The sequence below is a fragment of the Heteronotia binoei genome, chromosome 1 (genome assembly GCF_032191835.1).
Source record: "Heteronotia binoei isolate CCM8104 ecotype False Entrance Well chromosome 1, APGP_CSIRO_Hbin_v1, whole genome shotgun sequence".
NCBI lineage: Eukaryota > Metazoa > Chordata > Lepidosauria > Squamata > Gekkonidae > Heteronotia > Heteronotia binoei.
The window spans coordinates 242034040-242057928 of record NC_083223.1 but is presented as its reverse complement, the minus strand read 5'-3'; the positions used below and the strand labels follow the sequence as shown (position 1 = coordinate 242057928).

At 43.9% G+C, this 23889-nt stretch overlaps 1 protein-coding gene across 1 annotated transcript in view; it reads right to left on the bottom strand.

Annotated features, from left to right (window-relative positions):
- Positions 1-5581: 5581 nt before the first annotated feature.
- RP1L1 (RP1 like 1) overlaps positions 5582-23889 on the bottom strand; it is a 36246-nt gene continuing 17938 nt past the window's right edge. Inside the window, exons 3-7 of the mRNA XM_060248168.1 lie at positions 17947-18112; positions 7424-12183; positions 6572-6733; positions 5923-6457; positions 5582-5757 (exon numbers count right to left, since the gene is read on the bottom strand). Of these exons, the coding sequence (XP_060104151.1) occupies positions 5582-5757; positions 5923-6457; positions 6572-6733; positions 7424-12183; positions 17947-18112 (5799 nt within the window). The remainder of the gene's footprint in view (positions 5758-5922; positions 6458-6571; positions 6734-7423; positions 12184-17946; positions 18113-23889) is intronic.

Genomic DNA, 23889 nt, shown 5'->3' with positions numbered 1-23889 from the left:
GTGGGGGGAACGTAAAGGAGATGGTGACTGCTCTGAGACTCTGACATTCAGCGTATATGGCGGGATACAAATCCAATATCTTCTTTTTCAGAGGACAGTCACTTCCTCTGGTGCTTGGTGCTCCCATTTGCAAAATCCTAGTGTTTTCTCCTGAGCCCCAAAGGGCCTATCGAGACAGGGCACAAGCTCCTCAGCAGAGGACCACCTACACAGTGCTGGACAAAAGCATGCTCAACACAAAGCCAACTTCATCTTAGTTGCTGTTAAAAACAAGTTTCTAGATCTAGATTTCTAGATTATGAAGGTAGGTTTGAAAAAAAGTCACAGAATTTACTGTATTATAAACAAGTTTTTTGAAAAACGCTTCTTGTACAAGACTAACACTGGCAGAATAAAAATATATACCAAAATAAGCACATTCTGCTAGCACATTTTTTTAAAAATATGAGCACATGAAGTCCCTCTAGTCCACTACTCTCTCATGTGATTGACAGCAGTGTACTAGAATCTTGTGGGGAGGGGGGGAAGTCTCTCAGCCCCGCTGCCTGAATTCCTTTTAAGCTAGAGGTGTCAGGTACTGTATGTGTTCCACCATGAACCATGGGGCTTTCTGTCTTCACATGAAGCTACCCTCTGCTGAGTGAGCTCTTTGGTCACCCTAGGTGATATGCGAGGCAGTGACTCTCCAAGGGCTTGTCTAATTATGTGAGATCCTTCTAATCAGAGCTGCTAGTTGGGAGTAGGAAGGCAATGAATGAAGGCATTTGCCAACAGACTACCAGGGAGGACATTTTCCCATCCTGGCTAGTAAGTGTGCTCTACATGGGCCTGCCTTTGAAATCAGCCCCGCAGTGCCACTTGGTACCAAAGGCTGTAGCTTGGCTACAATCATGGCTAGTTGGAGCATGCATATTACACCCATTCTGCAGTTACTCCATCAGCTACTGGGCTCAGATCAAGGTGCTGGCTATTCTATACAAAGCCCTTCCATGACTTTGGATCCTCAGATCTGCAGAACAGCCTCTCTTCCTATGTTCCATTACGATAACTCTGCTAATCTCTTCAAGGACTTCTGCAGGTGGTGGGAAGGATTGTCAAGTCACAGTTGACTTATGGTGAGCCGCTAAGGTTTTCAAGGCAAGAGATGTTCAGAGGTGGCTTGCCATTGCCTGCCTCCATGTCACAAACCTGGTATTCCTCAGTGCTTTCCTTTCCAAACACTAACCAGAGCTGACCCTGCTTAGCTTCTGAGATCTGATAAGATTGGGCTAGCATGGGCCATCCAGGTCAGGGACCACCCTGCAACTACTTGTACATGTGGTTACTCTGTCATTGCTAATTCAAGTTAGTTATCTTGCAGAATGACCTACCTGAGAAGGTCAGGAAGGCCCCAACTCTTCTGGCATCCTTCAAATGTTGGGTGCGTTCATACACACTAAATATCATGCTTTGCAACTGGATTTTTACTGTGTAAGAATAGTGAAATCCACTTGCAAACAGCTGCTGTTTGAAAGCACGTATGTAAAACAGAATGATTCTGGAGGGCACTTTTGTAATGGCAATAGGGCTATATAATACTGAGTTGTTCAAGAAACTGCTTTAATAAAGGGATCAGGATTCCGTGTTACACTACTGTGTGTAGTATATATTACCTGTTTGCTGTGTTTTGTCTTGCTCTCCTTATGTTGTTTTATACCTCTGTACTTCCCATTTTTGTATTGTTAACATGTGATGTCTAATACTTGCTTTTTTCAAACTTCTGCAAGCCTAGTCCTATTACTTTGCTTATCAGATATTCTGTTAGCTGCATTGATATCCATTGTGTAATCTGACTTGAGTTTTCAGTGGAAAGACTATAAATAGCACCATTTAAAAATAAATGAATTAATAAATATGTTGGCACCAGATGGGACAGCAGTGTAAGGCTAATTCTGAACATATTTAAGCCCATTGATTTCAGTGATTGAGGGCAAAAGTAGAAGGGACAGCATCCACAGTCTGATCTGGGGATGCTGCAGCCATTAAAAAAAAGGATTTTAAGCATGTTACAAGAGCTTGATCCAGATTGAGCTTGCAGCATGGCTTGTTTCCCCTTTCCCGCACCATTTCAGGGGGGGAAGCATGGATGCTGTCAGGCCTTTTTTTGTAGAAAAAGCCCAGCAGGAATTCATTTGCATACTAGGCCACACCTTTGACATCACTGGTACTGCAGTGGGTCTGGGGAGACAGAGATAATGGAAGAACCATAAAACCTGGTATTTTCTGATGTTCAGATTGTGCAGCACACGCAGAAGCAGTATTAGAAGCAGGAGTTCTGCAGGTGCAGCAGCACCTATCCCCTGACGGTATAAACCCCTAGGTCATAAACCTTGTTGAGTACATTTGGGCTTCCCCTCAGGCAAATATACACCACCTATCTAGAGAGTAAGCCCAACTGAACTCAGAATTTGTGTTCTTTCTTTCTTTCTTTCTTTCTTTCTTTCTTTCTTTCTTTCTTTCTTTCTTTCTTTCTTTCTTTCTTTCTTTCTTTCTTTCTCTCTCTCTCTCTCTCTCTCTCTCTCTCTCTCTCTCTCTCTCTCTCTCTCTCTCTCTCTTTCTTTCTTTCTTCATATAGCCTGAACTTCTTATATTTGTGCCAGGAGGGAAATGGATACTTCTGATTGGAAATGTGGTGGTTTTATTTCTTTAGAAGAAAAAGATTTACAAACAAACAAAGCAGGTTTGTTTTATTTCCAGTTTTAAGCTTCCATTTAACACATTTCATATAAACACTTGACTAAAAACTTGACTATTAGAAAAATTACAGGTCATCATGCATCGAAAGAAAGCCTTCTCATTAGACACTGCAAAACCAGATACACTGTATACAGCTGTGCGAAATGTCCCCAGCTCTTCACCCTGGCAGTCTTCTTGGCAAGGGAGCTGAGAGGCATCTTCCCTGCTGCCATGATGGCTTCTTGGTCTTCCTATTTATTCCTATTTGCGCAGACTTGGAGCATTGTAAAATTCAGGCTAGTCACAGTGTTCAAAGAAGAGTGGTGTGAGCAATCTTGTCTTTGCACCAAAAATATCTTTAAAAACCCAAACTGGAATTGTTTTTCTACCTCCAAAGATCCTTAGCATATACACAAATCCAATTACATTAATGTCTCTTGAGAGATATTCCCTCCATCTATTGGGGGTTTTAAATCCTGATTTTCACATTGTATTTTTGTAGAAATAATAAGCCAGCATAGTATAATGGTCAGACTGGGATCTGGAAGACACAGGCTTGAATCTCCACTCTATTTCCATACAGGTTTTTTGCCCTGGGTTTGATGTTCTTGGAAAGCAGAGTAGTTGTTTTTTTCCCCCTTCCTGCTTTGCTACAGCATGATGGTACAGCATCTCCCAGCATTTCCCTGGCTTTTCTCCAAACCTGCTTTGCTGTGAAGTTTTTGGCAAGGTTGCAGTAAAGCCTGTACGGGTGCCATGTGAGTGGAAAAGTTTAGATTTCCTGTGCACATGGCAGCGCTGGGGTTGCCAATCCTCAGTGGGGGGCAGGGGATCCCCTGGTTTGGAGACCCTCCCCCATTTCAGGGCTATCAGAAAGCGGGAGGGGGGAGGGAAGTGTCTGCTGGGCACTCCATTATACTCTATGGAGACTGGTCTCCATAGGGTATAATGGAGAATCAAACCATGGGTAACTTGGGCTCTGGGGGGCTGTTTTTTGAGGTACAGGCACCAAATTTTCAGCAAAGCATCTGGTGCCTCTCCAAAAAATCTCCCTAAGTTTAAAAAGACTGAATTAGGTGTCCACCCCAAAAGAAGGTACCCCCATCCTCCATTATTTCAAATGAAGGGAAGACATTTAAAAAAAGTGCAGTCCCTTTAAATGTGATGGCCAGAACTCCCTTCAGAGTTCAATCATGCTTGTTATATCCTTGCTCCTGGCTCCATTCCCAAAATCTCCTGGCTCCACCCCCAAAGTCTCCAGCTATTTCCTGAATCAGACCTGGCAACCCTGATTTTCTCTGACCTGTCCCTGCGGTGGCCATTTCCTTTTCCTGTCACTGGAAAGGAAGGTCTTTCTGTATCCCCACCCCTCAATCTGTAGCTCCTTTCATTGCAGCTCCATAGCAAAATGGGATCAAGATTTACTTTTTGTTTTAAATGAAAGGTGGAAATACAGAGAACCTAATATACAGGCTGTTGTAGTATTATATAGATGTAATAATATTCAGTTACAAATTTAAAAAGTGGGAAAGTTCTGGTAGGCCAAGGGAAGGGGGGATGGCTGCTGCCAAGGAACTGAGAGAGGGAAACTGTGGGGAAACCTGCCATGTGAAAGCCCCACTGCAGCTGTGCTTTATTGGCTTCTGCCAGAGCAATGGAGAAGCCACATAAGCCTATGCACCTGTGGAAACCACCTGTGCCATAGAAGTTCAGTGTCTAAACTTGTGCCAGTCATTTTCCCTCAAATTAACCTACCTCATATATTCTTATTGGATAAAATGGAGGAGGGGAAAATGATATTGTAAACTGTTTTGGGTCCCCATTGGGATATGAATATAAAAAATTAAATGAAGCCTGCAATTTAGTGAATGCCACCATTAATGGCTGACAAGGTGTTTTTTTAAAAAAGAGTTTTCATTTACATTGGTGTAGGTTCAGGCTTTTCAGATGTACTCTTGGTGAGTGCTGAAATTTTAATTAGGTGACTGTCAATTTTCACTATTTTATTTATAACTTTTGGCATATTTTCAAAATTCAACCAAATGTCAGACTTTCACCATATTGTAACATTCTCCTTGTATGTAAATTGAAGCAGATACTTCACAGATATTTCCCACAGCTGTTCCAAGTTTGCAAGTAAAAATATACATGGTCATTTATATAGCACATTATGCACGTCTCTGGAGGAGAGCTAGTTTGGTGTAGTGGTTAAGTGTGTGGACTCTTATCTGGGAGAACCGGGTTTGATTCCCCACTCCTCCACTTGCACCTGCTAGCATGGCCTTGGGTCAGCCATAGCTCTGGCAGAGGTTGTCCTTGAAAGGGCAGCTGCTGTGAGAGCCCTCTCCAGCCCCACCCACCTCACAGGGTGTCTGTTGTGGGGGAGGAAGGTAAAGGAGATTGTGAGCTGCTCTGAGACTCTTCGGAGTGGAGGGTGGGATATAAATCCAATATCTTCTTCTTCTTCAAATGAGAGCACATATAATGAAAGAAATAATGAGGGGGTATGCAAGTGACTAGCAATGTCCAATGGAAATACACCTGCTTTTAAAATCTTGGTCTTATAAAGTGTGCCGACACTCCCGAAATGAGAATGAACACACTCAGTATTATTCAGAATGCTCCTTAAAACATCAGTATTTTTTTTTAAAAAAAATCAGTAACCAAGAAATATGAATAGAGAAAAAAAGTATCCAAGATGATACCCCAAAATCATTATGGGGCTACACTGTTAGTCAAGATCACCTGGATCAATTGCCTCTTTGCTGTTGCCTTGCTTTATTGACGTCTGGCCACCATCCTTTTTGCTCCTACTGGTTTTGGCTTCTCCACCTCTCATAGTGCTTTCCTGACAGGATGCACGATCTCATTCCTCTTCCTCCTCCTCTTCTGCACTCTCAGGATACATCGTGGCAGGTTTACTTTTGGTTTCTGTTAGAACATCTTCATTAACGTTGTTGATGTTCACACACTCCTCTTCATTACATTCTTCTCCATCGCTCACATCCTCTGAACCCTTCTGGGATTGCAGGGAACAGTTACCTAAGGAAGAATTGTAGGAGAAGGCAGAAGCACTTCTGGAAGGCTCTAGTCCTTCAATGATTTCCTCATCTTCAGCTTCATTGGGTTTTTCATCTTCATCATTCTGCACAGGTTCACAGCTCTCTTCTTCTTCAGCTTCCTTTTCCTCTTTCTCAGCATCATCACCATCAGCTTCTATTTCTGCTGTTTCTGAACATGCCTCACAACCTGTCTCTGGGCTAGCCTCTTCCTCAGTCTCCTGTCTGCCAATGGCCTCAGTCTCATTTTTAATGTCATTATCTTCTTCTGCACCTTCTTCTCCGGAAACCTGGTCAGTCTCTGCATCAGCAATATTTTCTGCACAATCAGATGCATTTTCTTGGTTATCCCCCTCAGCATCTTTTGGTTCCTCTACTGTACCGTCAGTTTCATCTTCAAGTTTAGGTTTTTCCTCAACTTCCATGGACGTTTCATCTTTTTCTTCATCTATTTTATTTTCTTCATTTGTTTCTTCTTTGCTTCCGCTTTTGGCTTCCTGACTATCTTCTTCAGGTGCCACTTCTTCCTTTGCTTCTTCATCCTTTGTTTCCTCCTCCTCCTCCTCTTCCTTTTCTTCATCTTCTTTCACATCATTTTCTTCTACTTGGTCCTCTTCTTCCTCCTTTTCTTCTACTTCCTCTATCATATCCAACTCTTCTTCCATGTTTTCATCTTTTATTTCCTCCTCATCATCTTTACATTCCTCTTTCACTTCCTCTTCTTCATCTGTAACTACTTCAGCATCCTCCCCCTCCTTGTCTTCTTCCTCCTCATTAATTTCATCTTCTTCTTTCACTTCCTCCCCCTCCTTTTCATCTTGTGGTTCTTCCAATTCTTTTTCTTCTTCCTCCCCCTTTTCTTCATTTTCTTCTTTCACATTTTCTATGATTTCTTCTTCATCCTCTTCTTCTTTTTCTCCTTCCTCGTTTACATCCTCCTTTTCTTCTACTACTTCCTCCTGCATTTCATCAACTTCCTCTTTCACATTATTTTCTTCATCCTCCTCCTTTTCTTCTTTCTCTTGTTTTTCTACTTCTTCCTCATTCATATCTCCTTCCCCTTTTTCTTCTTCTTCCACTCCCTCCTCCTCCTCTTCTTCATATTCCTTTCCCATATTTTCTTCTTCTTGTTTTTTCTCTTCCTCCTCCATTTCTTCTTCTCCTTTTGCTTCCTCTCCCTTCTTTTGTTCATCTTCCTCCTTTGCATCTTCTTCCTCCTTTTCTTCTTCCACTTCCCCCTCTTCTGCCTCTATTTCTTCTCCTATCTCTTCCATACTCTCTCCTTCCTCCTGGTCATCTTTTATATCCTCTCCATTTTCTTCTTCTCCCATTTCTTCCTCTCCCTCTTTTGTACCGTCCTCCTCCTTTTGTTCTTCCATTTCTCCCTCTTCCTCCTCACCTTTCTCTTCCATATTTTTTCCCTCTTTGTCATCTTTCATTTCCTCCTCCTCCTCCATTTCTTCTGCCTCCTCTTTCACATCATCTTCTTCCTCTCTTATTTCTTCAATTTCCTTCTCTTCCTCTTCTTCCTCTTTCATATCTTCTTTCTTTCCACCATCTTGGTCTCCTTCGCCCTCCTTATTTACATCCTCTCCTTCCTCCTTTTCTTCTTTTTCCTCCTCCTCTTTTTCTTCATCTTCCTCTTTCACATCATCCTCTTGCCCGTTCTGTTTGTCCACATCCTCCTCCTCCTCCTTTTCTTCTTCTTTCACATCTTCTTCTTCCCTTTGTCCTTCCTCTACTGCTTTGTCTTCTTCCACTTCTTCTTTTGCTCCATCCTCTTTTACTTCTTCCTCTTCTTCTGGTACCTTTGCTTCCCCTTCTGTTTTCGTTTCATTCGCTGTATCTTCATTACTTGCCGCTTCCCCCTCTGCTTCCACCTCTTCAGTGATAATTTCTGTTCCATCTTCACTGAGTTCTGTTACTGGTTTTTCCTTGTGTTCTTCAGGATCCTCTGCTGCTGGCTCAACAGGAACGTCTTTCTCATCCTGAGTCTCTTCAGTGATATCATCTGGTTCCTTATTTTCAGCACCATCTTTTTTTGTCTGCAGAATTTTCTGTAGATCAAAAGCTTTTACAACTGGGGCGTTGGACATTGTTACCACAGTGTTCATTGTCTGTTTGAAAGACATTTTCTTCCTGAAGCAGGCATCACAGGGGCAATATTCGTCATCACTTAGTAGGTCACTAACATCATCTTTAATTGTGGTACTAAAGAAGAAATCCATTTCATCTCGATCATGTGATAAGTTCCTTGTCTCTGGCTGCTTACTTTGGCTTCCATTTAATAGTGACATTTTATGGATGCTTTGCAAACGTCGTCTTCTGCCTCCTGTTTGTAGGGTAGATTCCCGTCTCAGCTCATCATTTGGGGGTCGTGGAATCTTCTTGCCTGCCCTGCTTTGAATTTTCCTTAACTCTTTCTCTATGCTCCTCTGAATTCTCTTACTTACTTCCTCCTTCAGTTCTGTAATCATTACATCTAGCTCTTCATTGTTTTGCAGGTTCCACTTTGTTTTAAAGTCATTCATGGCACTGACATAGTGAGTCATGAACTCCTTCTCAATCTTTTTCAAAAGCTTCAGGACCCAAACTGGGTCTGGGTCCATGAATCTTTCATGGGCTGCTGGGGAAGTTGTCACGGTGGCTTGGTGCACAACTCTGTTGCTGGGATCTCCATCAGCTGGAGGCTCATCCACCAGCTGCTTTTCTGCAGTGGATTCCTTCACTCTCTCTCTATTAGCTTCACTTGCATTTGGGTCAGATTCAGTTTCAATATTGCTTGGCTGTTCTATGGCTCCATCAGCCTCCTCTTGATTGGGACTATTTCCCCTTTCAGGCTTCTCTTCAAGCCCTTCTTGAGTAGGATGTGCCTCAGCATCTGTTTCTGCACATTCTCCGTTTTCATCTTCGTTTCTGCTGCTGCTTTCTTTTTTCTCTTCTTCTCTGGTACTTTCTATTTCTTCACCCTGTCCCATTTCACATTCACTGCCTTGGTTGTCATGTGCCTCAGCCACTTCCTCTGCTTTTTCTCTTTGAGATTCGGAGCAAGCTGTTGTTGGCCGAGAAGGCCCCTCTTGTTCTCCTTCATCGCCTCCAGCTTCCTCCTCTTCCAGAAATAATTTGCTATGGATCTCTTCAGTCTGCTCTTCAACTGCTTCTTCTTCGGTGTTTTCTGCCTCTTCTATTACCTCTGATGACAAGGCACGATCGTGGGCACCAGCCACACTTCCCTCTCTAGAGCCTCCATCACAACTACTGACATCAACCCCTGAAGAAGATGTGGCTGTGAAGTTACCGTGTTTTGAGCGATGTTTTGAGGCCACCTTTACCTGCTCATGACCTTGCTGTTCTCTGCTTGGGCCACCGCTTTCAGAGCCACAGCCATGCCAGAGGGTCTGGAAAATGTTCAGCAGCTCCATATACCTTGGCCTGCTTGAGGGTTTTGATTTATCTGGGGAGTCCAGCTCTTCATCGAGAAGCTGCAAGCTAGCGAGGCATGTGATCAAAATTTTGGCTGAGTTGCTGAGCTTCCTCCCCATTGTAGGAGACACTTCAGGCAGACTGTGTGAACGATCCAATTTGGCATCTTGCTTAGAAGCCAGCAGTGCTTTCATGATCTGCACTGAAGTCTGAATGGTGCTTGGCAAATCTTTTTGAGGGCTATTCTGACTGAAGACGGCTGAATGGTTGCATTCTGCTTGACCAGCTTCAGGTTTTTCCGACATTGCTTTGGAAGCCTTCTCACTGTGATCCTCAGTTGCTTCCTCAGCCTGCTCTTCAGCTCTGTCTTCAACTGCTTCAGTGGCTAGCACGTCTTCTAGCTCCTCAGTGCCATTGACCTCCTTATCTTCTTCTAAGCATTCTTGGAGGTTATAACTGCTTGGTATTTCTGCGCTTAAGTCAGTGCCCTCCTCCCCATAATCATCCATCTCATCTTTCATCAGCAATGTCTCTGAAGGGATCTTACGCAGCCATTCATGCACGACTTCTTCTGGAGTCGCATTTGGAAGGGAAGAGGGTATCATTTCACCACCTCCATCCACAGCGGCTTCTGTTTCTTCTTCTCGGTTCTTCTCTTGGCAAGATCCTGTCTCCTCTTTCATTGTATCTGAATTATTTGCTTCTGCATTTGTTGCATCTGTTTCTAATGATTTTGACACAGAGGAAGCCAGCCAAGAAGAATCACCTATTTCCTTGTGCTCCTTGTCTGCATTTGGCTCTGATTCAGTACACACACTGGCACTCTTTGAGCTGTTCTTCAGAACCACCGTCCTCCTTTTTCTGTTGCTGGGTCTCCCCTTTGGTGGGACAGGGCAATGCAAACTGTACACAGATGCAGTGTCTGACACTGAGGCTCGACTAGAATTCTCTGCATCAGCTCGGAGGCTGTCCATTTTCTTTTGCCTATGCTTAGATGACTGCACCACACTAGATTGGGAACAGGCATCTTCACTTTTTTCTGCCTCAGTCCCAGAATGAGACAATATTCTTGAATTAACACTCTGGTGATTGTTGTTCCTGGCTATTGCCACATGATCGCATTTCGAGCATATGGATTCAGACACACTTCCGTTTCTTGAAGACGGTAGCTGAGAACTAATTTTGGCAGTGCCATCTGTGTTTTTCTCTTCTTCTTTTTCTTCTTTCATCTCTGAGAAGCTAGAATGAGGAGAGCTGGCAGCTTCTGGCTGGCTGTCTTTCTTGCTGCTTCTGGAGGACTTGCTGTAGCATTTGGAAATCTTGCTTGTGCTCTCAACATTGGTAGCAGATGGTGGTGCCACTTCACTTAGGTGGGGATTTGAGTCACGAGAGCCATGACCTTCTGTGGCTGTTCTCTCGAGTTCACGTGAGCCCCTGGAGCCATAGGATGCTGTGCTGTTGGACCTGACATCTTTTGCATGCAGAGATCTTTTTGATTTCTTTTTCTTTGTAGTGGTGGAGGACTCCTTAGATGACACTTTGGAATCTGCCTCCAGGTGATTCTGGCTGTGTTTGCTTTTCTTGGATATCCTGGATGAAGAAGAAGCCACACTGCAAATCTGTACTTTATCGCTGTCACTTCTCATGCCCTCATGCGTCCGAGGATGGAAGGGCTTTCCTTCATCCTTGACCAACTGCTTAGACACCATGTTTTCAGAGATGGAATTTGTTTCTTCAATGTCTTCTTCTACCTTCCCAGCTTCCTCTTCTGTGGCTTCTTTCTTAGGGCAGTGCTCGCTGGAGAAAGAAGGGATCACTTGTTCATTCTCAGACGTCGCCTCTTGGTCATCCTTGGCTCTTGGGGTGCTGCATTTACTGGATTTGCTGCAGATGCTGTGTGGAGTGGATGCACAGCCAGCAACATCTTCCAAGTCTTCTGTTTTCTTAACGCTACAGGATGAAAGGCTTCTTGCCACTGTGCTGCTTTCCTCGCACACTTTTGTCTGGCTGTCTATGGAACACTGAGATGCTTTTGATCTCCCACTCCCAGCTTTGGTTTCTTTCCCTTCAGCATCTTCTCCCATTGTCATAGAGGCTTCCACAGCATCCTCATCATCTTCATTTTGTGAACTAGCTGGGCAAGCTGCAGCTTCTGGCTCCTCAGGAGACCCCCTTTGGCTTGCATTTGCTTGGGTATAATCACTCTGGCAGCAGCATTTTTTTACAGCTCGGCCACCCAACCTATTCCTTACAGTCTCTGAGTATGAAGAGGACTCACGTACAATGCGCTCAGAGTATTCTTCCCCGCTAGAGGAGGTGTGGATGCTATCTGTAAAAGAGGTTATTTTTTTCCGGATGATCCTCCTCTGTGATGAAGTGCTTGAGCAAGACGAATGTGTATACCAGGTGTTCCTGAGGCCAGGCTCTTCTTTTTGGGAAGTATGTATGGGATTCTTCCATATGTCATAGTCCTTGCATTGGCGTCCACAGTTGTGACAATGGGCTTCTTCAATTTCTGACTCGTCAAGCTTTGAGATATAAGAGTCAGCATCACAGGGGTATAATGATTCATCTGCCTCAGAGCTAGCCTCTGGGTTCATTTTCTCGATAGGGTCTAAGCCAGTGTCTTCTTCTACGCCCAGCTCTTCACAGGGCATCTGATTAAGCAGGCTGGACTTCTTGATGTGCGTGGACCACTGGAGCGTTTCATCGTTGAGCAGGCGGAAGCGGACTTTCATCTCCACCGACAGGCTGCCATCCTTGTTCACGTGCACCTTCTTTTCTATGTCATCATTGACTAGGGTATGGACCAGATCTCCTGCTTTAGAGTGAGCGCAGTTGTTTGAACTCGCAGCACCATTCTCTGTTGAGGTTGTCTGGCCATTTGGAAATGACTTTTCAGATGACAAAGAAAACCTCGTGGATCGGTTGCTCAGAGACGACCTCGGATGGATCACGCTCTTCTTGGCTTTCAGCCCGAAGTTCACTTTTCAACATAAATGAGAAAACAGAGAAGAAAAATTAGAAGAATTTATAGACTAAGAAGTAAAGGGAGGGTCATAGCTGAGTGATAGGGCATGTGTTTTTTATTTGCAAAACCTCAGATTCAATCTCTGGCATTTACAGGATGCTTAGGCATATTTCTGTCTCACTGATTTTAGGTAAGTAGTTTTCACACAGGAACAGGCTGCTGTGGCTTTCCCATTGCTGGCATGGCTATAGATGAGCACAGTGGCAATAGGCTTCCACATGGCCAGTTTCCATGCAATTTCCCCACCCCAGTCCCTAGCAGCTCCTCCCATTTTCTGGACCCCCAGGTTTCCCCAATTTTTTTTAATGAATCAGCACAGAATACCATTATACTGATATACCATTGTGACAATAGGAGTAACAAATTCCGGGAAGTTTCAGTTTTCCTTTCATTGCAAATATATGCCTTTTCCCATATATGTTTGCAAAGGAAAGGCATAGAAACCTTTTAAATGAAAAGTGAGGATTCAGAGAACCTGTTACATCTACACACACTTCTCAGCCATTTGGTTAATATCAAGTGTAGTTGGACATTATTACAACAGAATAGCGATATAATGTGAGAGTCAGTGTGGTGTAGTGGTTGTAGAATGTCTGGGAGACCCAGTTTCAAATCCCCACTTGTGCCATAGAATCTCACTGGGTGATAGGGTAGTGAGTCACACAGTTTCAGCCTAACCTACCTCATAGGATTTGTTATAAGGATAAAAGGGAGATGAGGAGCATAAGGGGGGTATAAATGAATAGAAAGGGGGGTATCAATGAATTAAATTAAAATTAAGATATCCTTGTGCCATTTTTTAAAAAAACATAAAAGCTCCATGGAAGAAGGGGAGGAGGATAAAAACATAATTTAAAAGCAACTCTGGAATTTTCCATACGTACACATCTTGTAATGCAAGGATTTCATGTTGGTGCTCCTCAGTTTCAAGGAATCCTGGCTTTGTTTGTTTACTCGTTGTATTTAGTGTTGATAGCATACTTTGTAAAGGGGGTTCAGAATAACAAACTAAGATGCTCCAGAAGCTTGCTACTCATGTTTGGGCCTGGCTTGTAATTGGTCAGCTTAGTGCTAGCTCAGTCTAGTGCTTAACTTTGTGCTAGCTCATTCTAGAGAAGAAGAGTAGGTTCTTATACCCCACTTTTCTCTACCCTAAGGAGTCTCAAAGCAGCTTACAGCCGCCTTTCCTTCTTCTCCCCACAACAGGTAACTTGTGAGGCAGGTGGGGCTGAGAGAGGGAGTTCTGTGACTGGCCTAAGGTCACCTAGAAGGCTTCATGTGGAGGTAACTGGGAATCAAACCCGGTTCTCCAGATCAGAGTCCACTGCTCTTAACTACTACACCATGCTGGCTGTCAGGTTCCCAATGCTTAGGATTGCCAAATCTGGGTTGGAAAATACCTGGAGGTTTGGGGGGGGGGTGGAGCCTGGGGAGGGTGGGGTATGGGAAGGAGAGGGACTTCAGCCATGTATAATGCCATAGAGACCAACGTCCAAGGTAGCCATTTTCTCCAGGGGAACTGAAGTCTGGGGATCAGTTGTAATTGCAGGAGATTTCCAGGTCCCACTGGAAGGCTGACCATCCTAGAGGAGGTTATAGTGTTTATTTGCTTATTTAGGATATTTCTACACAGCCTCCCCTTCTTCAATGTGGTTCACAATTAAAACAACATAAAATATTTATTTAAAAAGAAAAAAAACTATTGGCACAAACCACATAAAAGCTGTCCATAAAACAGAAGCAGATGATAAAAAAAAAACTGATAAAAGGGGAAAAAAACTATTATGTATGCTTTGGTTGGTGCCTGAAAGGAAGTGCGATGGGCACCAGGCAAGCCTCAAGAGGGAGGGCATTCCAGAGAGGTCATGTGTGACTTCCCCCAAATGCTCTTTTGCTAGCTGCTGCCTGCCTCACCTCTGCAGGCAGAAGCACAGAGAACAGGGCTTGAGAGGCAGGTCTTAACTGGCTGCCTGAATGGTACAGGAAAAGACAGTGGATTTGAAATCAGTGGAAGCATTAAAGAGCTTCATGTTAGTTGGATTGGGCCCTTAAGAGTGAGTACTTTTCCAATCGAATTATAGAAGCAAAATTGCTGCTTCTCTCAGCTAGGTGGGGCTGTGGGGATAAGAAAAGCCTATACCACACACACACACACACACACACACTACACACATAATCCTTTTTGGCACAAATATCAAAGGTAGAGGCTGCGGTGTGCTCATGCCTGCCCCTTTAAAAGCTCTGCAGCAGGAGGAGAGGATGCAGCTGCTATTCTGCCTCCTGCTCCATTGTTGCACCCACTCCCTTGGTCCAACTTTCCCCCTCCTCTCTTTGCTGTGCCGCAAAGCAGAACTCCTGTTTGCTACAACTAGGTCAGGAAGGGTGTTCATTAAAGAGACTAGTGGAGAAGCTGGTGTTCAGCCACCTTGCCCTTCCCTCTTTTGTCCAGGGGTTTGGGAGCTCTTTTGCTGTACAAGAATCAAACTGTATATGGGTCAGTTGTTCAAGTTCTGAGGGTGGGAGGGGTCAAGCTAGATGTCTTTCCCTCCCTTAGAGAGGAGGATGACTTTCCTCCCTTTATTTGATCAGCTTTTGCATCAAAGGCTTACTTTTGAGCTCTGCTCTGGCCCCAGGAAGCAGTGTCACCCCAATACCTGGTCGACTCCAATGTGTCCATGACAGCTGTTGAGTGTATGAAGCAAATGAGAGCACTGGTCTGTCAAGCTCAGCATCATTTGTTCTGACCAAAAGTAGTTATCTACAATCTTAGGCCAAGAAGAGCCTTTCACAAAGCCTGCTACCTGAGATCCAAAATCCATTACCCTAGAGACCCTTTTACCTGGAGATGCCAGGAATTGAACCTGAGACATTTTGTAGGCAGGGTAGGTGCTATACCGCTAAGCCAACCCCCACCCCATTATCCATCACGCTTAAATGCAGCATGCCTCTGGACATAGAAATAGTGTGCACACCTTACAACGAGAGCCAGCATGGTGTAATGGTCAGAGTGCTGAATGAGGATTGGGGGGTGGGCTCTCTGGGTAATTTGGGCCAGTCAATCTCGGCCTAACCTGTCACACAGGGTTGCTGCCAGGTTAAAATGGAGAAGAGAGGAATGACGTCAGCCACTTTGAGTCCCTATGGCAGGGAAAGCAAGGGTATAAATGAAGGAAATAAATGAATTAGCAATACTCTGGCAGTTCACCGGGTGTCTGCTGCAACTCCAGGCTAAGTGCGTTGACAAGCTGAGTGCAAACAGACTTGAAAGACTGAGCCTGTCCCAAGCCCCTTTGCACAAGCCTACCCCATGTCCCAGTCCCAGCAGATTCTAGTGGTGCAGTAGAATGGACATGAATTGTAACATCACCATCCTGCAGCTTACATCATTAATTTCTCCTCTGGAGAAATCCACAAGATGGAATCACCAAGAACAGATGATGGCTACTAGTTTAGAGGATTTTTTTTTAAGTATTAGACACTTTATGGAATATTGATCTGTCAATGGATATTTGCCACAATGAGCTCAATGGATCATCCACAATTTGAGGCCATGCTGAATGCGGGGGGCTGGGAGGGGGGGGGACGAAAATGCATGGCAGAGATTAAGACGATATCCTCCATTCTGTTCTTTTGCTGTTACTGTTCTGTCCTGCATTCTGTCCCTCTTAATTTCATTGAATCAGGATACTTGCTTCAAAATCATTTCCAGAATTGAAACATTTCTCTCTGCTTTTGTATAACCAGCGAGCACTTGTGTATTGATGAAACCCTGAGAAAAGGCAATTGTGATGTGAGCATTTGTACTATTGCATTTGTGTGGATGCTACTTTTGAAGAGTGGTCAGAAACTGCAGCTGATCCACAGGGTGATAGCCTGATGGGGGATGTAAAGAACTGAAGCTGCCTTATTGGTTCATCCACTGGTCTGTCCAGGTTAATACTAGTTCCTCAGGCTGGCAGTAGCTCTCCAGGACATGCAGAGATCTGTCACACCCTGATCCTCTGAACTTGAGATGCCAGGGATTGAAGCAGATGCTCTACCACTGAGCCATAGCCCCACCCCAAAGCAGGGCAACCTGCTGGGAACATGTTAACTCCTCCACGATAGTTGCCAGTTCACTTCTGGGCCAACTGCAAAGTGCTGCTTTTGCCTTTGGAGCCCCCAGGAGCTCAAGGACAAGTGTGTCTCCCACCAGCTCTGAGACCATAACTGGAAGCTTTCTTTCTTTCTTTCTTTCTTTCTTTCTTTCTTTCTTTCTTTCTTTCTTTCTTTCTTTCTTTCTTTCTTTCTTTCTTTCTTTCTTTCTTTCTTTCTTTCTTTCTTTCTTTCTTTCTTTCTTTCTTTCTTTCTCTCTCTCTCTTTCTCTCTTTCTTTCTCTCTCTCTCTCCTTTCCCCAATGGGGATCCAAAGCTCCCAGTGGGGATCCAAAGAACCATACATTCTTCTCCTGTCCTCCATTTTATCCTCATAACAGCCCAGTGAGGCAGGTTATGTTAAGAGTGTGACTGGTCCACAGTTATTCAGCAAGCTTCCATGGCAGAGTGAGGATTCAGATTTGAGTCTTCCAGTTCCTACTCTGTCACTAACCACTACACCACACTGGCTCGGTTATGAATTCCACCATCTGAACATAGCAAGTGGCCACTGGAGCAATCCTATACAGTGTTAACCCAGCCTAAGCCCATCTATTTTCAGTTTTGGGAGTTCAGAGTGGCATGCATGGTTTTTTTCTCCTTCACTCTACCTTTACAACAACTTTTTGAGGTAGGTTAGCTTGAGAGACAGTAACTGCCCAATGTGAGCTTCATACAAGAATGGCAGTTTGATCCCTGGTCTCTGACACAAATCACTACACTAAACTCTCAGTTTTCAGTAGCAAAAATTAGAGGGCCCTGAGTAAAAATCTCCATTCCACTGAGAAGCTTGTTGAATGAGTTTTGGCCAGTTAATCTTTTTCTATATATCTATCACATTTTTAAGGTAACTGTGTCCTGGAAGCAGGGATCTGAACCCAGAATTCCTCAGTCTAGGCTATTACTGGTGTAGACTATTAAACCACTCTGGGATCTCTTGTAAGCCATCATTCTTTTTCCTCACAGGTTTCTTGTGAGGCTAAAATTGAGGAGGGGAAAGCTGCACATTCTGCCTGATCTCCTTAGGAAAAAAAGGTGGCATAAAATGCAACAGATAAAAAAAGGTATAAGAAGATATAAATCTTTTGTAACCTATCATGTTTCTTTGGTCTTAAGATGGCTGATTAAGCAAGAAGAAGCTGCAAATGCTGATTCATGGCAGTGAATCAGCAGGATAAAAACAGCATATAATTTGCTTACTGATACACATTTGTGCTTTAGTAGCGCAGAAATGGGAAAAGGAAACAAATGAATTTCAAGCTCTGAAAGATGTGACAAACTGCATTCACATGTATATCTAATATGGAGCAGTGGAGAAATCCTGATACATTAGTTTCACTTTTGAAGTGAACAGGTAATTCAGAACACCAAAAATCCTGTAGAAGTTGAGATAAGGAAAATTGTGACTGCATTCCTAAGCATTGTGCTCTCTCTGTGCACTTTCTATGGCATCTGGATGACCACTGGTGGATAAAGAATGATGGCTTGCAAGAAAGCCTTGGTTGGATACAGCTTGTTCTTCTTCATGACCCCTTAGCCAGATACCAACTCATAAAAAAAGACTGCTATCCGCCATCTTTCTTACTTTCACTGTTTTCACCAACATTGTTGCTGTTGGATCGCGAAGCCAAGCCAGGCAATTTCTCCGAGGAGGGCTTCCTGGAACTCTCCGTCACGATTGGCTTGAAGGGCTCTCGTCCCACACAGATGAGCACAGCAGGGCAATGCAACAGTGCCTGCATGCTGTCAATCTGGAGAGGAGACAAGCACAGCAATGGTCACAGCTAGGTATGTGTAAGCCTGCTCTGCCAATGCTGGTCAGGGCAACATTCACATTCAGTAACACCTTAAAGAGCAACAAATTCTCCTAGGGTATAAAGTTTTGTGAGTCAAAGCTCATTGGCCAGATACTGATAAAGGTATCTGACGAAGGGAACTTTGACTCACAAAAGTTTATACCCTGGGAAAGTTTGTTGGTCTATAACAGGGGTGGCCAACGGTAGCTCTCCAGATGTTTTTTGGATACAACTCCCATCAGCCCCAGCCATTGGCCATGCTGGCTGGGGCTGATGAGAGTTGTAGGCAAAAAACATTTGGAGAGCTACCGTTGGCCACCCCTGGTCTATAAGGTGCTACTGGACTCAAATTTTGTTCTACTACTATAGACAAACATAGCTACCCACCAGATATTATGCTCGATACAAGGTGTAGTGTAGCAGTTAACAGTGTTAGACTGTGACTGGGTTCAGATTTCTGCAAAGCTATGAACTCATGAAGCTGCCATATACTGATCTATCAAGGTCAGTCTGGCAGCGGCTCTCCAGGGTCTCAAGGAGACATCTCCTACTGCCTAATCCTTGTAAATGGAGATGCCAAGGATTGAACCTTCTGCATGCAAAGCAAATGCTCTATCAACAACCCCACAACTCCTTAAACCATATGGGGTGGCCTCTGACCAGTTGACCAGCCAGTAATACCTTCCAGGATGCTTGTGAGATAAAAACAGCAGAACCACACAAACACCAATTTAGAAATGATGGTTTGCCCTGTGAAGTTTTATTCACTGGGTGCATTCACACTTCACTAAACAATGAGTTCTGCAACTGGATTTTTGCTATTCTTACACAATAAAAATCCAGTTGCAAGACGTAGGTCCATCAGTGGCTAATAGCCACAGTGTATTGTTGGAACCCTCTGTCTGGGGCAGTGATGCTCTGTATTCTTGGTGCTTGGAGGTGAAACACAGTGGGAGGGCTTCTAGTGTCCTGGCCCCATTGATGGACCTCCTGGTGGCACCTGGTTTTTTTAGCCACTGTGTGACAGAGTGTTGGACTGGATGGGCAATTGGCCTGATCCAACATGGCTTATCTTAGGTTCGTGTGTATTATTTAGTGTAGTGTGAATGCACCCATTGTGTCAGCAACTCCTATAGTTTGCCCATAGTTCCCATTTCAAAATTTTACAAGACCCACCTTCTGGTATATGTTTCTTTCAATCCCCCATTATAAATATATAGTGTTATCAAACAGTATGCTGTATGTGCAGAGGTGAACTCAAATTGGCCATCAAAACGTCCTCTCCCAAGTCACCCCATCATACCTCCTCTCTGCCAGTGCAGACAAACCACCTGTGGAGATTCACAACCCACTGTGGAGTTCCAGGTATAAGACAAAGTGGTAGAGAAAGGGTGGAGTCATTAAAGAGAGCAAGAGCGTTTAGAGTGTCTGAGGATGATACAGCTTTTCTTTGTGTCACAACTAGGCATACTGTTTGTCTGCCACACATCTGGGCTTCCTATCTGCCCCTGCATCCTGGTCAGTGGGAAGGAATATCATCATGCAATGTGTCATCAGAGTGACATCAGTGCATCAGCAGACACTCTTGAAACTCTGTGTTAAAATCCAGATGTGGCATTGACACATCATGGAACATTACATCTGGGCCTTGCCCTTGTCAGTGGAGTCCTAAATAGCAATATGGGAAATGAGATCAAACCAAGTGTTGGAAAAGGCAATGTCTGGTGGAAGAAGAAAAACTAGGAGGAGTAGGAGATTAGATTTATATCTTGTTCTTCACTATCCAAAGGAGTCTCAGAGCAGGTTTCAATCTCCTTTCCCTTCCCCTCCCCACAACAGACACCTTATTAGGTAGGTAGATCTGAGAGAGCTCTAACAGAAACTGCTCTTGAGAGGAATAGCTCTGTGAGAACTTGTGACTGACTCAAGGTCACATCAGCAGGTGCATGTGGAGAAGTGGGGAATCAAATCTGGTTCTCACAGAAGAGGAGAAGAAGACTCTGCAGGGGGCAGCAAGAAGACAATTAGATGGTATAGTGAGGTCAATATCTCCTCTCTTTTTAAGTGTCATTCCTTTTTTGTCTCCAGATTGCTACTCTCAGGACAATTTCCCCCTTCCTCTCAGAAGTGCCACACTCAGTCTTACCCTCTCTCAGCTAAAGATGTAGTTAGGAACCTATCTGTCTCTCCTCTTTACTAAAGTGTATTAATTCCTAAAAAACCCTTTATCTACTCTTTAATCAGGTTGTGCACTGTTGCTATGTTAACGTCCCTGCCAACAGGGGTTATGGGCCCAGATTAAACACATCTCTGATTGAAGGCAGACAGATTGCCAGAGGCTTTTGGCATGAGCAGGCAAGAACAAAGGAACAAAGATGGCTACCTTCTGGGGTGAACAGCAATGTTCCCTCTGAGCTTCATAGTGTTATGAGCAGCGATTCTACCTTGTGAGTGAAAAAAGCTAGTAATTTTAAAGTTATGAGCCCCATAGGTTATAATGGAGAATCATCGGGAGGTACCTGGAGCTCTAGGGGGATGTTTTTTTGAGACAGAGGCACCAAATATGCATGCTCATAAAGCATGCTCATTTCTTTGAAGCATTAGACAAAGAAAAGAAACATTAAGTGTTGCAGATGGACAGTCTATAATGGCAGAAGGTATTGGCTCAGGAATCATAAAATGCAAATTCCCTAGCAGAGAGCCAAGATATCCTTGTTAAAGACTGCCTTTTTGACCCAGAACTGGCAAATAATCTTATTTCTGTACTCATGAAGAAAGGCATGATTACATCTTTTGGAGAAAAAATGCTATATCAGACAGGTCCCGTTAATTGCACCTGGCAAAGTGCATCAGGATTTATATGCTCTTGAGACTTGCATGCAGATAGCAAATTTTACCAAACATTGTGATCACAATAATTGCTCTTGGCTATGGCACAGATGTTTGGGACACAGAGACAGTTATTCAATTAGCCCACTTGAAAGCCAGGAATTAGCCCACTTGAAAGCCAGGAAGGCATGCGGATGAGCAAATGTGCTGTTGAAGGAAAATGTAGGCATTGCATTCAAGCGAAGGGGGTGAGACCTAGCTTTAACAAAAAGCATGAGACAAGCCAGTCACAGTGACCCCCTTGAGCTGATACACAGTGATGTTTGTGGACCAATGAAAATTCAACCCCCGGTGAAAATAAATATGTGCTGACTTTTATTGATGACTTTTTGAGATATACTGTGACCTATCTAATTAAACAGAAAAGTAAAGTGCTGGAAAAATTTAATACATATGTGGCAATGTAATAGTAACAGGTTTCAAAGAAAGCCACTAACAATCCACATTGATAATGGAGGAAAATATGTGGGTCATGAAGTGAAGAATTATTTGGCTGAACAAGGAATAAAACGTCAGCTTACAGTTCCATACACTCCAGAGCAGAATGGTGTAGCAGACAGGAAAAGCTGCTCTCTCACTAAAATGTGCAGATGTATGCTCCTTGAGGCAGAGCTACCTAACAAATTCTAAGGAGAAGCAATCAGCACTGCTATCTACCTGCAAAACAGATTGCCTACTAAAGGTGCCAGCAGTACACCGTTTGAACTGTGGCATGGCACAAACCCAGCCTGAATCATCTAAAAGTGTTTGGACCAAATGCCTGCACTTACATTCCCTAAAGTAAGGCAGACCAAGATGGATCTTGGAGCAGAAGAAGGAATTTTTGGAGTCTATGCATTGGGATGCAAAGGTTATAGAATCCTCAACTCAGAAACAAAAACAGTCAAGATCTGTAATGTGGTCTACACAGAGGTTGTTTTGTAGCTGCAATACTATTCAATGGACAAGGAGGTGGAACTCTCAGAAGGAGGAGGTGGAATTCTCAGAAAGGCTCAGGAGCTGTGCTCCTGTGAGCTCCCACTGAATCAGAGGCCTGGGTCTGCACTGATAAAAGGGAGAGATCAAGAAACATGGAGAAAGTAGTGAATCTGGACAGTGCATCTGGACACTGTGTTCAAGACACATGATACACCTGCAGAGCCTAAAGAACCAGAAGGGGCTAAAGAGCCAAGTGTGAGACAATCAACCAGATCAAATGAAGGGGTACCTCCAAGAATATTTTTTTATCTAGCAAAGGCTGAACTTCTACCTGAGCCTTCCACATGGAAGAAGAAGAGGAGAAGGAGGAGGAGATTGGATTTATATCCTGTTCTTCACTATCCAAAGGAGTCTCAGAGTGGCTTACAATCTCCTTTCTCTCCCCCTCCCCACAACAGACACCCTGTGAGCTGGCCCATAACTACAGGGGGCCCAGAGGGGCCAGGCCTATCCTTCAACCCCCCCTCCCTCCAACTGTATGGCCTCTCCATTGGAGGGCCCCCGATCTGTCCCCTTTGCTCATCACCACTCTGAACAAGTAGCAGCATTGCTGCTAGTCTTTTTGCTTTTTTTCTCCCCTCTCCTAACACAGCATGCAGAGCAAAGGGGCGGGGGTGTTAGATTGTGGAACTCAAGGCAGTTTACAGTGCCGAGATCCCAGGGCCACCAAACTGGGTGCCCCCCCCAACCCCTCCAAACAACAAATCCTGCTGTGGGCTCCACCAAACATGCAATCCTGGGTACGGCCCTGCCTGTGAGGTAGGTGGGGCTGAGAGAGCTCTCCAATAACTGCTCTTGAGCAGAATGGCTCTGAGAGATCTTGTGGCTGACCCAAGGTCACATTGGCAGGTGCATGTGGAGGAATCAGGCCTGGTTCTGGGGAGACATAGCAAGAAAATCAGCAGAACAAGCAGAAAAGCCACTATGTCTTGAGCACAGCAGCAGCAAGAAAAATGCATGTGGAGTATACGAAGACATGGAGAAACACAGGAAGATGTTTACATGGAATAGCTACCAAGATTTGAACAATCCAAAGACAAGCAAATGTGTAAACTGCAAAAGAGCATATATGGACTGAAACAGGCTGCAAGATGTTGGAATGAGAAACTTCATCAAATGCTAACCAAGGAAGGATCGGAGCAAGGCAAGGCAGAACAGTGCCTATACTCGAGTTTATAGAGACAACAAATGGACTTACATTTTTACTTATGTGGATCATCTGATTTTTATACTATGGAGACAAGGAGGACTGTGATGAAATAGTTCAACATCTGAATCAAGAAGTAGGAGTGAAGGAATTAGGAAACATCAACTAGTATCTTGGAATACAAGTAGAACAAGAGGAAGATGGAAACTATCTCCTCAATCATATGCAGAAAATCCTAGAATTTCTGGACTATGTGAATATGAAAGGAGCTATACCAGCAAGAACTCCTATGGAAATAAACTACCCGAAGCAGCAGGGAAGTAGTGAACTTATACTTGACAACAAGCAATATAGAGAAGCAGCTGGAAGACTGTGGTACATAAGCACATTGACATATCCAAATCTCACATCAGCTGTATTCATATTATGCAGAAAGATGGAATTGCTAAGCAAAAGGAACTAGAATGCAGTCAAAAGACTTGCAAAGTACTTGCCTGGCACTGCATATCTGAAAATAAAGTTACCAACAAGTGACAGTCCCAGACTAGTGGGATACGTGGATGCAGACTCGGCAGGAGATACTACAGACAGAAAGCCAACCAGTGGACATTTATTCTTCTATGGTAGCAAAGCAGTCAGCTGGAGTAGCAGGAAGGAATAAACTAGCTGTGTCCCTCAACTGAAACTGAATATATATTTGCAGCGGAAGCATGCAGAC